Below are 14,334 nucleotides of genomic sequence, written 5' to 3'. Positions count from 1 at the left end.
CAGGCGGATGGATGAGGGGGGTGAGTGATTGGGGGTGAAGGAGGAGAGAGGAGCGAAGACAGGGAGAAAAGAAGAGATGGATGCAAAAAAAAAGCAGACAAGGAGGGATGAAGTAAAAGGCAAGATTGTAAGGTTGAGGACAGGAAGAGAAAAAAGAGAGAGGAAATGGGATCTCATTATTTTTCATGCTAATACTCTAAAATCTAACCCCCCCCCGAAAAAAAAAAATTCAAACACCTGCCAAATCTGCAAGAGAGTAAGAATTTTATTGACTGCACGTCAATGAAGTTTTTAATGTCAGGCTGAACTTTAATCAATATAATCAATATGCAACCGGGAGTCGCTGCTAAATAAGATAAATGTCAGACGAACTTCAGCTCAGTGAATAAAGTGTGTCATAAAAAAATATAGACAGCAATAAAGTTTACAGTCTTCAAATGAACTCTGGGACTTTACCTTCAAGTTGAGGCTGGTAATTAAAGATATGCAAAGGACTTTTCTGCAGGAGTAGCTAAGATTTGTTTACTTTGGGAGCATTTACAGTTGGTGCCAAAGCCTCACAGCAGATTTTTTTTATTTTTTTCCCTCCCTGTGTGAAAGTTTTGCAAAGTCAACACTTGAAGCTTATTTTGGAACACAGGGAGCAGGAATGTACTGTCATACAAACATCTCTAATTTCCTCTCAGCCTTGGCTCGGTTTGCTCATTTCAAATGTGCGACAAGCTAAAAGCGAAAGCTGACTGATGCTCTCGCACATCATTCAGGACGCGCTCCTGCACTTTCCAAAGGACGAACAGGTTGCTGCGTGCTCTCATTGTGCCACGTTCAAGACGAGTGGGCAAAATAGGAGGCATAAATTACGGATGGCATAAAAATAAACTGAGCTTTAATTAGTGATTATTGAGCGAACACTGATTCAGACACACACACACACAGAGGGGGTTTGTCTTACCTCTCCCACCATCCCATTCCAGACGTTGTTGATCTTCTTGCCATGCTTGCCATTGGTTACCAGGTACAGGTCATAGGTGAACTTCACATACTTTGCAATTTTCTTCAGAATATCGATGCAGAAGCCTTTGCAGCACTTCTTGATGTATGTCCCACCAGCCTCTGTTGTGTTGCTACAGAGAACAAAACACACAAACACACACACATCATTAGCTGATGATTTAAAACAGCAGCAGCTTCAACCAATCATCAACTGTGCTGCAGTGTCTGACACAGAAATGGCGCCAAGAAGATCTCACGAAGTCTGCTTTTCACCCACACTGAGGGCGCTCAACTGCTCGCCGCGTGCATAAAAATGACCGACAATGTTAATCCAGGTGGATGTTCCACCTTTATAAACCTTGTATGACTGAAGACTTGTCAGCGATCTCTCTTTGGGGTAAAAGCAACGCTCAGCTTGCCTCTCTTCCCATTCTACTTGTTAAATTTATATGAACGCACCAATGAGCAAATGTCACCGTGGGACTCTTTCACCTTAAAGTTCAGGTCGCTCTACTCAGGAATGACATCAGAAGACTTGAAAAATGTGCTCCTTCTCTCCTTCTACCTCTCCGGCTCTCTAGAGGAGGAGGTTCATGACGGCACTGCATCTGCAAGCCTTGTACCATCTGTGTGTATGAATTCCAGAGCAGGAAAGTTCAGGCGCGGTTCACACGCACACACACACACACACACACACACACACACACACACGAGTGCACATCAACTTTCAGCCACCTGGGACTCTCATTTAACTTTTAGATGTGTGCTAATTAGGTGAAGATAACCTCGTCCTTTAGTTTAAAAACAACCTGGGCAAAAAGTTGATGGAAAGAGAGAAAAAAAAAAAGAAGCTCCCCGCATCCGGCCGTGACTCCGCAGTTACCTTCAAAGCCGAAACTCTGTCACTTTGCACGGTTTCTGTGGCACCGGAAAAGCATTCGCCAATTCTTGCCCCGAGTGGAACGCTCTTGTGTTATCCTCACTAGTCGCCACCGACCTGTCAAACGAATGTCACCCCGAGTCGACTTCGTCCCTGCCTTCAGACTGTAGAGGAATTTCCTTTTGTATGGTCTAAGTCTAATAGTTTCACAAGAGAGAAAAGAGAGAAAAGAGCCAGGCGCTGATCTGTCAGCTGTTGTGAATGACAGTTTTGCGAAGCGTCGTGCAATCACCCAGGGTGATTTTCTGTTGTTATAGCCAGATATTATCTATAGCAGCTGTTGGAGCTAGTTTAAAATGAAATAAAGAAGCCCATTTACATCTAAATACCCCTTCAAACATACCATGTATCAACAAAATCAGGCAAGTTCTTTACAGGAGAAGCACAATATGTTTTCCTTGTAAAGACTTTTGAAACAACTTTGACACTCCTTCTGTACTGCGGTGTCTGTTTGTGTAACCCTCCTAGCCCAACGTCTTTCTAAGCAGGCTCGTGGCTTCTAATCTAGCACACAGACACAACGAGCATGTGGATGGACAAGGAGACTTGCATGAGAGAGGGGAAGAGATGGGGGCTTGTGGCTCTGCACGCATGCCATGTGCATGACTTTAAAAGCACTCAATAACTTCAGCGAGTCCACCTTAAATCGCAGGCTTTCTCAACAGAACAAAAGGAAAAAGGAATCACCTCATTTGTAAGATGCATTCGGCAAGTTCACACCAAGCAGACCCAATAAATCAGGAAAAAGGATGTTTGATGTGGAAATTTCCTGCCTGTACTGCAAACATGGGCGCTTTAAGCATAGTATATATTTTTAATGATGTTGAAATAATAACAAATGCAGGCTTTAATCACGCAGGGAACGGGGTATGTGGCAATAATAACAGAAACAAGGACAAGTAAGTCGAGTTTGTGGCAGGTTCAGCCGGTGCGGGCGGTGTGACAGAGCGAGCATATAGGCCAGCGCTGTAATAGCTGCATTCATGAACACAGTGTACCCATTTAGGCAGGCCATGGTACAGTTCAGGCACTGAGAGCATGTGACGCTATGAAGGCTGTTTGTGAAGTTGCCAGGCCAACTTGATATAGCAACACTACAGGGCCCGAGGGGTCTCCAGAGAGGGCGGTGTGGGTATGTGTGTGTTAGTGCGAGTGTGGCTTGTTCTTAGGCCCAGCCTGGATGAGTGAATTTGTGGTTCTGCATGCATGGATAGTCCTCCATCTCTCGATCCAACCCCTCCATCATTCCTCTCTCTCTGCCTCTCTCCTTCCCTCCATCTATCCCTCTCTCTCCAAATGGACACTACGGATGCTTGACTGGGAATTGCACTGTGGGAGGGAGGAACGCACTCGAACGCATTGGCCTGTGAGTGAGTGGACATGTGGCAACGGCGAGTGTATATGAGCTAGTGTGTGTGTTCTGTATGTGCGTATTTATGTTCCTCCTTGGAGATGCTTTATCCTCCGCCCTATTTCACAGTGATTCTGGATGGAAATCTCTGTTCGCCTCTTCCCTGGGACCCTATTACCGCTTAATCAGCTCTGTGTGTGTGTGTGTGTGTGTGTGTTGTAGTAGACAGTAACTTTGTATGCATGCATGTACAAATATGCAGTTGGTAATAGCGACACAAAGTGTGTAGTGTGCATGCCAATCTAAAGTGTGTCCATGAGTGTGTCTGTGTGTGTTCCAGAAACAATATTAAATTACGCACAAACCAATTACATGCCTTGATACGGCAGCACTCAAGCCACTCACACACACACACACACACACACACACACACACAATCCTTGAGCCACTCTCACTGTGTGTGTACTTAAAGAACATACAGTAATACATCAAGGGACCAGAAGTATTTGGGCGTTAGAAAATTGGCGAGGAAGGAAGTAAACTGCTGAGTTCAGCAGTCGCCTCCATTTTCAGGGGGAGGGAAAGAAGCTGCTGCATAGATCGCACACTGCACCTCTTCCCGTGCTCAGGAGAGAAGTGAGAGAGAGACTGAGAGCGCGGAGGAACGCAGCGACAGCGCCGGAGGAAACGGGAAATGGATGATGTAATTTTTTGCCACCTTCTGATTATCGAATACAGGGATGCAAAATGGAGCTTAATTTTCTGGAATGCTTCGTCCCATTTTTCATACGTACAAAGTCACCTGTCAGTCAGTTAATTGATAGACTGTCGGTCAGTGTCATCGTGTCGTGTAGAAACTGTTATAGTCTTGAACCTTTCATGCCATTGTATTGTATATTTAGGCCTTGACCGCACACACATTTTATGAAACGAACATTTTCCTCTCGACCTCTTGTTCAGTTTTAGGTCACAAACGCTGAGATTTTTTTAAAACGCCCTCCAAAGTGCAGAACTTTTCAGAACTACAGTTTGTGTAAATCTGTGTGCACATGTAAAAGAGTGTTTCGCCTCAACTCGCCCATTGCTGCTATGTGTGATGAAGATGCATCTGAAACAACAACAGCAGCAGATTACTGGTGAGTTTACATTTGGTTAGCGCTGCTGGACCGTGTGTCAGCAAGGTGTTAAATAACTACAACTAAATACATAATTTGCTACTGTTGTTTGTGCTTTTAAGTTACAACCACCATACGAAAATAAGCTTCCACATGTTACCCTCAGAATGTTCTTCTCTGCTGTTTGACGTATCTCGATGTGGACTTCACCTCCACCTACTGACCAGGCATGCTTGTTTGAGTGTTTGGTTGTGTTTGCATCTCCGTGTGTGTGGAGATTTTTTGTAAAACGAAGATGTACGATCTGTCAAGGCCTAACATTTGTGGAAATAGATAGACTTACTCTTTGATATGTTTCCTGCAGGGCACGGAGTTCCTCATGCAGGTACCGGTGAGCCTCTCTACGTCCTCCACAATCACAAACGGCTTCTCCTCTAGAGTGACGATGGACAGGTGGTTGTCGTCCAGCTCGGCGTCGCCGAAGGAGTTGAAGCGCGGCCACACCGGGTACTTCAGTGTCAGGCTGCGGTTGTCCAGTTTCCCCATCTGGAGGGAAGGAAACGAGGGTTACAAAGACGAGGTGATAAATGAGTTAAGCTCAACGAGACGTTCAAGTCGCTAAAGTCTAGAACAGCTGAATTTACACTTTAGGCAATTACAGAGAGTGTGGCTCTCATCCAATACTTTACAATTAGTGAGCAGGTTCGGAGTCATCATCTGCCTGAAGACACTTACTGTAACAGTAGCAAAGGCTGTTGCTGCGTTTAAAACACACATTAAAAACACAGTGTTTCTAACTACTCAGCATGTCGGCATGTTGTGCTATGAGATCTAATGGTTATAAGCAGGCAGGAAGTGGAAGTGGTGGTTAAAAAAATGATGCCCAGTGATCATAACATGGCAAGAAAACCATTTTTCGAGGATCGCAGTGTGTTACCTTTCTTTACCTGGTAATTTAACTGCTGTAATCTGTTGCCCACAACACAAAGCACAAAAGGAAGTGGAGAGGATGACAAATATAGACACACGTTAACATTTGCTTTTAATGTTGCATATGTTGCTTTTTTTGGCAGAGAAACATACAAATCAGTACACATGTTCACAGACCGTAATAGATGTGACTGTGGGTACAACATAACAGATTAAAAGCATGGTGTGTAGGGATGCACGACCAAGTGCACACCCATGGATATACAATATGGCTTTAAATGCAAACATATATGAGAAAGAGAGAGCGAGCGAGGCAGTGTGATAGCGCTGTGGCTCTGTTAATAATTCAGAAAGTTTTCAGAGCTATGATGTCACAGATTCCCCTATGGATGCTCTTTACCCAGCCATACCTGTCTGTAAGTGCATGTGTGTGTGTGTGCCTATGACGTTTAGGCATGTTTGCGTCAGACGGGGGAGGCAGAGAGAAAGAGAGAGACAACAGCAGGCAGCAAAGCTTCGCTCAGCTCTCAATTATTAATGTTATAGGAGGCAGAAAACGGCAAAATCGCGCTCTCACTCTTTGCCTCCATTTCAAAAGTCTTTCTTTCTGAGTCACACAGCGATACCGCTGCAGTGCGGACGTTTTTTGTGTGTTGGCCCACTCATTAACACACACGAGAGCCTTAATATGTGGATGTCTAAACCAGTCACGGATGGAGACAGGCTAAGATACTGAAAATCTTTGTTTTGTGTGGGTGAACGAGCAAGAATCTTTAAAAAAGAAAAAAAAAACAATAAGCACACACTATGCACGCATAATACACATAATATAGCCATGCTAATCTGTCACCCCGCTGACCCTGGAGTCATCTAGGGCAGTGTTTGTTACCCTTGCGCATGTCGTTGCTTAGCCTGCATGCCTGGCTGAGTCATTAACAGGCGAGCAGAGAGGAGGAAGTGAAATTAGCATTTTAATTGTTTTGCTTTGAGTGGTTTTCTATCCTCTGACAGGGATTAGAGTCTTTTCTCCACTCTCAGCCGGCACCACTGTCAACAGCTCACTCTGCTGTCGGCTACATCTCTAGGAGTGTGTGTGTGTGTGTGTGTGTGTGTGTGTGTGTAGAGGAGACGGGGGGAGGTTTGCAGGACGGTACGCTGAGGTGGCATGTGCGTTGTTTCTCTTGTGTCACCTTCACTCTCCAGGGAACGGCCACATTTGTCTATCTGTCTCACCACAGCTGTTTTGCATTTCACAAGTGAGTGCGCGCACGCATCTACACCCGCACACACGTGTGTGTGTGCGTGCGTGCATGCATGTATACGGGTATGCCAAAGGGGAGGGGAGGTGTGGTACGAAATGGCATCGGTAATGTAAAAGTGAAGGGGGATTTGTGCATAGTAAGTGAGATAGAACTTGAAGTGAAAAAGCAAAACAAAAACAAATATGAGTCAGAGAGGAAAATAATAGAAACAAGAGTGCATTCAAAACGTTGAGTTTGTACTGCACAAGCATCTCAGAGTCATTTTCAGGTCTTTGCACGACCCTAAAGCAGCACTTACCAGCTGTATGTGCTATGCTGATATACATACTCCATGGGTGTAATATTATGCTTCATTTTTCTTCTTGGAAGCGGGAAAAATCCCTTTTAGGTCAATTTTTCTAGAAGAACTGTGCAATCTTTTCCAGTGGGTCACACATGATCACGTGAAATGCGCTTGATTCTAGTATTTGTTGAAGCATCAGTGCAGCAGCGCTGCAGCGTACACACGATGGACCTGAACACAGACCAACGCAACTCATCTCTGCTTGACCCACTCAGTCGTTATTCTAATATTTGATGACGGGCTGATTTTGTTGGACGAGTCAATAAACCCGAAGGAGGGGTAAATGTTTGAGTCAGAAGATGGGAAAACAGGGGAACGAGGAGGTGGAGGCGAGGAATAAGCTGACTTCAGCAGCTCTTCTGATTTCCTGTCCTCCTGCTCTCCTCTTCCCTCTTCCTCTCTGTTTCTGCTCTCTAATTAAAGAAAGAGGGGTTATAAAGTAATGCCCAGAGAGCAGAGAGGATTCTCTCCATCGACCGGTCGGGCAGCAGAATGCTGAATCTCCTCGCATGAAATACCAGATATTACACGCACACAATATATAGAAAGCAGTGCGTGTGTTCCCGTGTGTGTGTGTGTAGCGTGACAGCGAGGCCAGTGGGAGGTTACGATGATAGGGCCTGTGGGATTACCGTATTATAGCATCCCATGGCGGCAATCATATCGCCCCATCACCCTGCGATGAATTTAGAGCCGCTTGGAGATGAGATGACACTCTGCCCCATAAGAACTGTGTTTCTCAGATATTTTACCTGAATATCTCTTGTTTTGTTCTTAGTAACTATTCTTTCTTCTGTCACCTCAAACCTGCCCTCCTTTTTTATGCTCTCTCTACTTTCCCCTTCAGCTTTTTTTATCTTTATTTTGAAAGGCCTTGCTCTTTGCACCTGCATGTCTTGTTCCCCATTTCATCTATTTCACAGTGTCTTCCCTCTCTCTTTCTCTGTTTCTCGTGTAGGTCACACACACACACATACACACACACTCAAGGGCTACAATCAACCAGACTCTGGCTGAGTAAGTGAGACAGAATGCTAAAAAAATAAAGAAAAACAGGGGTCAGTGCCGTTACACTGAGCACCTTCTCTGTGCCACTCTCACTGGGAGAGTTATCGCCGTGGCACGTTGCATTATGGGAGAATGAGTTCCTAATAGCGTGGAGAAACCCATTCAGTCATAAAACAGTATCTGTCACTCCTGTCAGACAAAATTATGTCGGGAAAATGGATTCTGCTCTCCCTCTCCTACGCTGGCCCTGCGTCCGTGTGTGTTTGCATGCGTGTGTGAGGATGCTCGTGCATGCCTGTGTGTGTGTGTGTGTGTCTGCGTGTGCGTGTGTGTGTGAGAGAGAAAAACAAGGACAGAGAGAAAGAGGATGACAGAGTGGAAGAGCGAGAGAAAACCGCATCCATGGATTTAGACATCTTTCCTTAAAGTGAAGGGCTTTTATTAAGATTCAGAGAATAGTGAGGCCTGGATCGAAAATGTGTGTGCGTGTGTGTGTGTGTGTGTGTGCATGCGTGTATACATGCGGGCTTTTGAGTGTGTCTGCTCTCCATATTGTGATTCTCCAAGCACAAATCCCATGCTGTCTGTAATAATTATTTTGTGAACTGGCTGCTAAACACTGCAGCAGTTCCTGAAGCAATTTACACACTCCATCTACTCAGCAGGAATAAAACATAACATCCTGGTTCTGATCGGTAAATACAGTTTTCATCTCATTCAGTCGGTGAGGTTATACTGTAATTCATCGTCACTTCGGCCATGCCACTGATTGTAAAGCCGTGCCTGCACTGACCATGACATGGAGTTGCTTCTTTACTTGAGTTTCTGAGTTTTTCATTCTCAAAGCGCAAGAGCTAATAATACACATTATTCTTCCTCTTCCTCTCAATCACTATCATCATTCAGGACTGTTTGAGTTCACCAATCTGTGCCACAAATGCATGAATTTTATTCTCATGTTGGCCAATCAATCTACCAAAACCATTTGGTTGGATTACCGTAAAACTTTGTGCAGAAATTCATGGTTATCAGTCAATAAATATTCATGACTTTGGTGATCCTACTGCTTTTCCAATAGGGCCACAATGAAGTTCAAATTTGTGATTTTGCAAGAAATGTGACAATGAATGATTTTGGTGATCTCCTGATTTTTCCTCCTGCATTATCACCAGTACATTTTCTTTTTGTCCAGTACTTGCAAAACTGAAGATATTCAGCCTCAGCCATTATTAGCAACAGCTAGCCTGTTAACACACAAAATTTTGATGTGAACATAGTAAACATGCTGAGCCTGAGCTACGTCAAAATGCTAGCATGCAGACATTAGCATTCAGCTCAAAAGATGGCTGTGCCTACACGGCTGGGCAAGCATGGCCCTAAACTCTTGAAAGACTTTTTAATGAGTGTCATGTGTGATGGAAAACTTTGGATTTACTAAAGCGATGCTTTAAGTTAAATAGCTATCTTAATAAGGTGGAGGTGTACTGTATATGATTATGTATCTGTGTGTATCCTCAGAGTAAAGTAAGCTCTTTCAAAGTGTTTAATACTGGATCCAAAATTGACTTAATTTATTGCTTCCCCTGGATGCAGCATCGTTACAACGCATTAGCGTTTCCTGACACAGGGATGGACTAAAAAAGCACAGCATGCACCATCCTTGTTTCTACAAATTCATGCATGGTGAGTGCTTAAGTATGCCACTCCTGGCAAGGCCGCATCCATCTGAATTGTTATTCTTTCGTGCCACTGTCTGTTCAGCTGCTACAGCATGTTTTTCACAGATAAAAGCCTAATTTTGCATAAATCTCCCAATGACGCCACACTGGATTGTAGGATACACCCGCATGATTTACTGCAATCCGCGCTTCTTCTTTTAACTAAGGCAGCCATTCGTCATTCAATTACATAATCCAACCCCCCCAGGAAAAAAAAAAAAAAAATCCATACACATTTAATCAAACAGGTGAAAATAATTCAAAGCAACTCTTCCCAAAACTCAGAAGTATACCATCAAACCAACTGTGTGTGTGTGTGTGTTGCAGAGAACAGCAGGTGTGGCTGCTTTGCAAACCTGAGTGTTAAACACCTGTAATGGCTGAAAAAAAAGAGTGCTGGTGGCTCCGTTCCACCCCTCTCTTCCTCTCTCTGTCTCTTTGTGTCTCTTTTTCTCGTGCTCATTTGCTCTCGCTATCTCGGCCCATCTGTCTCCATCGCTCGCTCATCTCGCCATCGCTCCATATAGCTCCCCTCTCCCTGTCTCTCTCTCTCTCTCTCTCCTGTGCCTCGAGGGGACACATTTTATATTTTTAGTGCATATCCATATTTTAATGCAGTTACTGAATTTTTATCTCTTGATCATCATGGAAGTCTGTGTGTGTGTGTGCGTGTGCCGCTGATTTCTGGCGCATGGGTGGGACGGCTGCACCAGAGGGAGGGGGATGGAGGGAAAGAGAGTGAGGGGGAGAGAGGGTGCAGCTCCCAATTATGTTTCCACTTTGGGTCTCCGCGTCTCCATTGCCTTCAGTCTCTTTCTCTGCACCGCAGCGAAGGGGTACTGATCAATTTCACAGGCTCTCTGTTTACAACAACACACTCTACCTCCCCTCAGCACACCGACAAAGGGTCTTTTGTGTGTGTGGGTGTGTGTCAGTATGAAATATGAAAAAGCCAGTCTCAAAGATTGGGTGGAGGCTGCGCGGATTGCGGCAAACTAAACCGAACACTGTAACACGCACACACGCTGATGTGACCTGAATAAAAACCAGAGTGGTCGAAGCGCCAGTCTCTTGAAAAAAGTGTTTCTTTCAATAACCGGTGTGGATGGGTAAACACACACCAACACACACACCCGCAAGAGCAGTGACCCCTCGTCACCCCAATAACGGAGGTCTCAGGTTTTGATTAACTGTGGTTTGAGGTGCTATCAGAGACCACAGCAGCAATCACAGCTAAAGACAGACGGAGTGCACAGATTATCTGGACAGGAGGAAGGAGGGAGGGATGAAGGGAAAAAATGGAGGACAGGAAGGAAAGATGGAGGCAGGAAGGAGAAGTGAAGAGGAAGGAAAAATAAGTTGAAGGCCCGGGAGAGAGGAAGAAGAGAGATGCGAGGAAAGACACATGTTATGAGAGAACGACGCAGAAGGGGACATAATGTGAGGAAGATGGGGAAGGAATCAAAGGACAAAACCATCCATCTCCCTTTCTTCCTTATCCAAATCCTTCCTTTAGCCACACCTCTCTCTTTTTCCATCCGTCTCTCGCACTTTTCCTCTCAGCCTCACCTGCCCACAACTATGAGCTATTGGGGGCATTAAGTATGAGGTATTTAAGCCTGTGCGAGGCAGCCGGATGCAGGTATAAAGATACATGGCTGCCATTTAAAGTCCATTACAACAGAGAGACTACTCGCCATTAACAGCGGCCATTCGTTATAGGCGCTTTCTCACATTAACCAGTTAAAGAAATCCATAAGCTTGTTGGTAAATGAGCTCATCGATCACCTAAGTGTTGAGACGATGAGACAGACGTAGCATTTCCAATACTGTGCTTCGCGCTTATTGCCGGTTCACTTCAAATCAAAGAGGTGGCTTGTCAGTCAGACGCTGTGGGCGGCACTGTGAGGTCTTTTCCCTTGGATTTAACTCTTAGCCAGGATGGTTATCACGGCTAACTACCCAGATCCTTATCAAACCACCGTTTGCTTGAGGAAATAATGCGGCAGCCAGCAACAGAGAAAGATAAAAGGAAACATTTGTATTAGAGAATAGGTCGATATCATCGGTCAGCATGGGGTTATCACAGATATGCTGCCAGATATGCAAAAAGAAATAGCAGAAACAATAATAAGAAGAGAAATAATAATAATACATAATAATAGTATTGATTATGAAAAAGCAGCATGGAGAAACATACAATAAACAAAAGCAGCATAAACACAGACCCAAAGACAAACAAGAGCACCAGAGCCATAGGCAGGTTTTACATATTACATTTAATTAAATTTAAGAAATTATTATCTATGCACCTACCAACCTCCATGTTCCCTCGGTATTTAAGAAAAAAACTCAGAATTTAGCATCTTATTTATTTACTGAGCTGTTATATAGTAGGTAGCAGTTATATTTATTTACTCTAAATGATCATGTTTTGCCTTAAAAGAGTCAAATAAAAAAAAATGTTTATAAAAAATCTAAAACCCAAACGTGTGCAAAATAATCATATAATTCCCAGAAATATCATGGCAGCCATGAGCTGCGGGTCCTCAGCGGTAGCTACGGCCCTGAACGCCGCACGGGAATATGTGCACGCTTTTGCACGCACATACACACACACACACACGCGTGTAGATCCTACCTTCTCCCACTCTCTGTCCTTGTTGAGAACAATCACCACCAGCTTTGGGTATTCCTGGTAGCCATCCTCCGTGAATGACAAGTCTCTGCCATCCCATGTCACATTCATCATGTACCTGAGAGTGAGAGGAGCGGAGGAGGAAAGAGGAGGAGGGGGGAGGGTGAGAAGGAGTGGAAAGAAATGAATGGAGGCGAGGAAAAAACAGGGGGAAAGGGAAATTGAATTACATTAGCATGAGAAAAAGTCAAATTACAATCAAGTAGTATTACTATCCTGAAATATTAACACAGGCTCTTTTGTATTGAGAGTCAAAATGTAAAAGAATCCATCCAAATCCTACCAAAACCTGTAAGGAGGCAAAAATCCTTGAAAAGTGAGTGTTGCTACAGAATCGCAGTATTGCCAGTGACAGAAAATTCTTATTGCTCAGAAAGAGAAACAAAAAAGTGACAATAGACAGCAGCTAAAGCCATAGTATGTCCATGGTAACACACACACACACACACACACTGTAATGAGTGACCCATATGGCAGGTCACATTAGCTAAGATGGAGGGCAGTGGGAGGATATTCTTGGGTCCACATAGGCTCCACATTAATCATGGCCGTCCCTCCCCACTCTGTCTCCCTCACTCCTTCTGTCAGCAGTCATGTTCAACAAGGGAGAAGGGACAGCGCCTCTTTTCTCCCTCCTCCGCTCCATTCTGGGGCCGGTGCGACGGGGCGGACTTCTAAATGGAACGCGGACCCGTGTGATGTGTCTTTGTAAAGCCCCGGCGGCGCGCTGCAGGTGTGCAGGACATTGTGCAGGCACGCGCCGCAGTGTATGAGGGTGGCACCGGTGCAGCATTTGACCCACTGAATGCTAATAAAGACACTTTGGTGACTTAACTTGGACAAAAGAAATCAAAAAAAAAAAAAAAAAAAATCATTGCTTTCCTTCTATATATCTGTTTCTGCCTCAGCAAAACTTTCAATAAATTATTTCTTATTGTATTCAAAATATTAACCAACTCATGACTTGCCCAGTGAAACTGTTATTGTCGATTTACAGGAAGTTAATTGAATTCATTTTATTATTTAATCTGTTATAACAAGACTTCCACATTTGCATATTACACACGGCAGCAATCTGGCCCCATTTTAACAGCAAGTCAAATGGGTGGTGACAGAAATAATACAGAGAAAGTCTGGGTATGTGTGTGTGTGTGTGTGTGGTGACATTTTGCGATACCTGCATGTCCCTTTAAGTTGCTGCTGATAACACACACACACACACACACACACACACACAAACATGTACAGCCACTCAATGCTCAGATGCAATCAGCCAGAGATAAGGAGATTGAGTGGGTTTTGTGATTAAAATAATCTGATTGGCCTGCAAGCAACCAGGTGAGTAGTATTAAGCCATTTGATTGGACACGGGATGCAGCACTGAACCCAATTACGTGTGACTACAGCCGAGAAAGAGGTGCAGGAATCAATACCAGCAGCCAGGCTGCTCTTTTAGACGACAGCCTGTTCTGTGCAGTACACACACTTCCACTTCCATACACACACACACACACACACAGAAAGCTTTTGCTCTTCTTTCTGTGTGTTTATTCTATAATTTGCTCAGCTTTGTTGCTCATTTGGATCATTTTCGCTCTCTCTCATGCTGTCACTTCTTTTGACGCGAGTCAGCAAAAAAAAACCTATTCGCAGCATCATTACAGCGGGTCTGAAGTTACTCTGATGATATAACGACGTGGAAACTTGTGCCGGGTGTAAGAAGTATGAGGCTATGAGAGTAGGACATCCTGAAAGCTGAAGCGGTGAACAAAATAATTTCCCGGCAGAGCTGATGGAGAGCAGGTGGGGATGTTCCGACAACCTCCATCTCCGTGAACTTTTCATCTCCCCCTTCTGGCGAGCGAGCCAATGACTATTCTGCAGGCAAAAGCTGAATTCACACAAATGGCCTCTCAGTTTGAAACAACATCTCAGTTCAACCATTCTTTGTGATTTAGGTTAAAAAAAAACAAAAA

General features: G+C 44.3%; 1 protein-coding gene across 1 annotated transcript in view; it reads right to left on the bottom strand.

Annotated features, from left to right (window-relative positions):
- Positions 1-14,334, bottom strand: part of grin2aa (glutamate receptor, ionotropic, N-methyl D-aspartate 2A, a) — a 125,729-nt gene that overhangs the window by 20,111 nt on the left and 91,284 nt on the right. Inside the window, exons 4-6 of the mRNA XM_041956538.1 lie at positions 12,302-12,416; positions 4,743-4,945; positions 953-1,124 (exon numbers count right to left, since the gene is read on the bottom strand). Of these exons, the coding sequence (XP_041812472.1) occupies positions 953-1,124; positions 4,743-4,945; positions 12,302-12,416 (490 nt within the window). The remainder of the gene's footprint in view (positions 1-952; positions 1,125-4,742; positions 4,946-12,301; positions 12,417-14,334) is intronic.

This window comes from Chelmon rostratus, chromosome 17 (genome assembly GCF_017976325.1).
Source record: "Chelmon rostratus isolate fCheRos1 chromosome 17, fCheRos1.pri, whole genome shotgun sequence".
NCBI classification, from domain to species: domain Eukaryota; kingdom Metazoa; phylum Chordata; class Actinopteri; order Chaetodontiformes; family Chaetodontidae; genus Chelmon; species Chelmon rostratus.
This window is presented reverse-complemented; position numbering and strand designations above follow the sequence as displayed.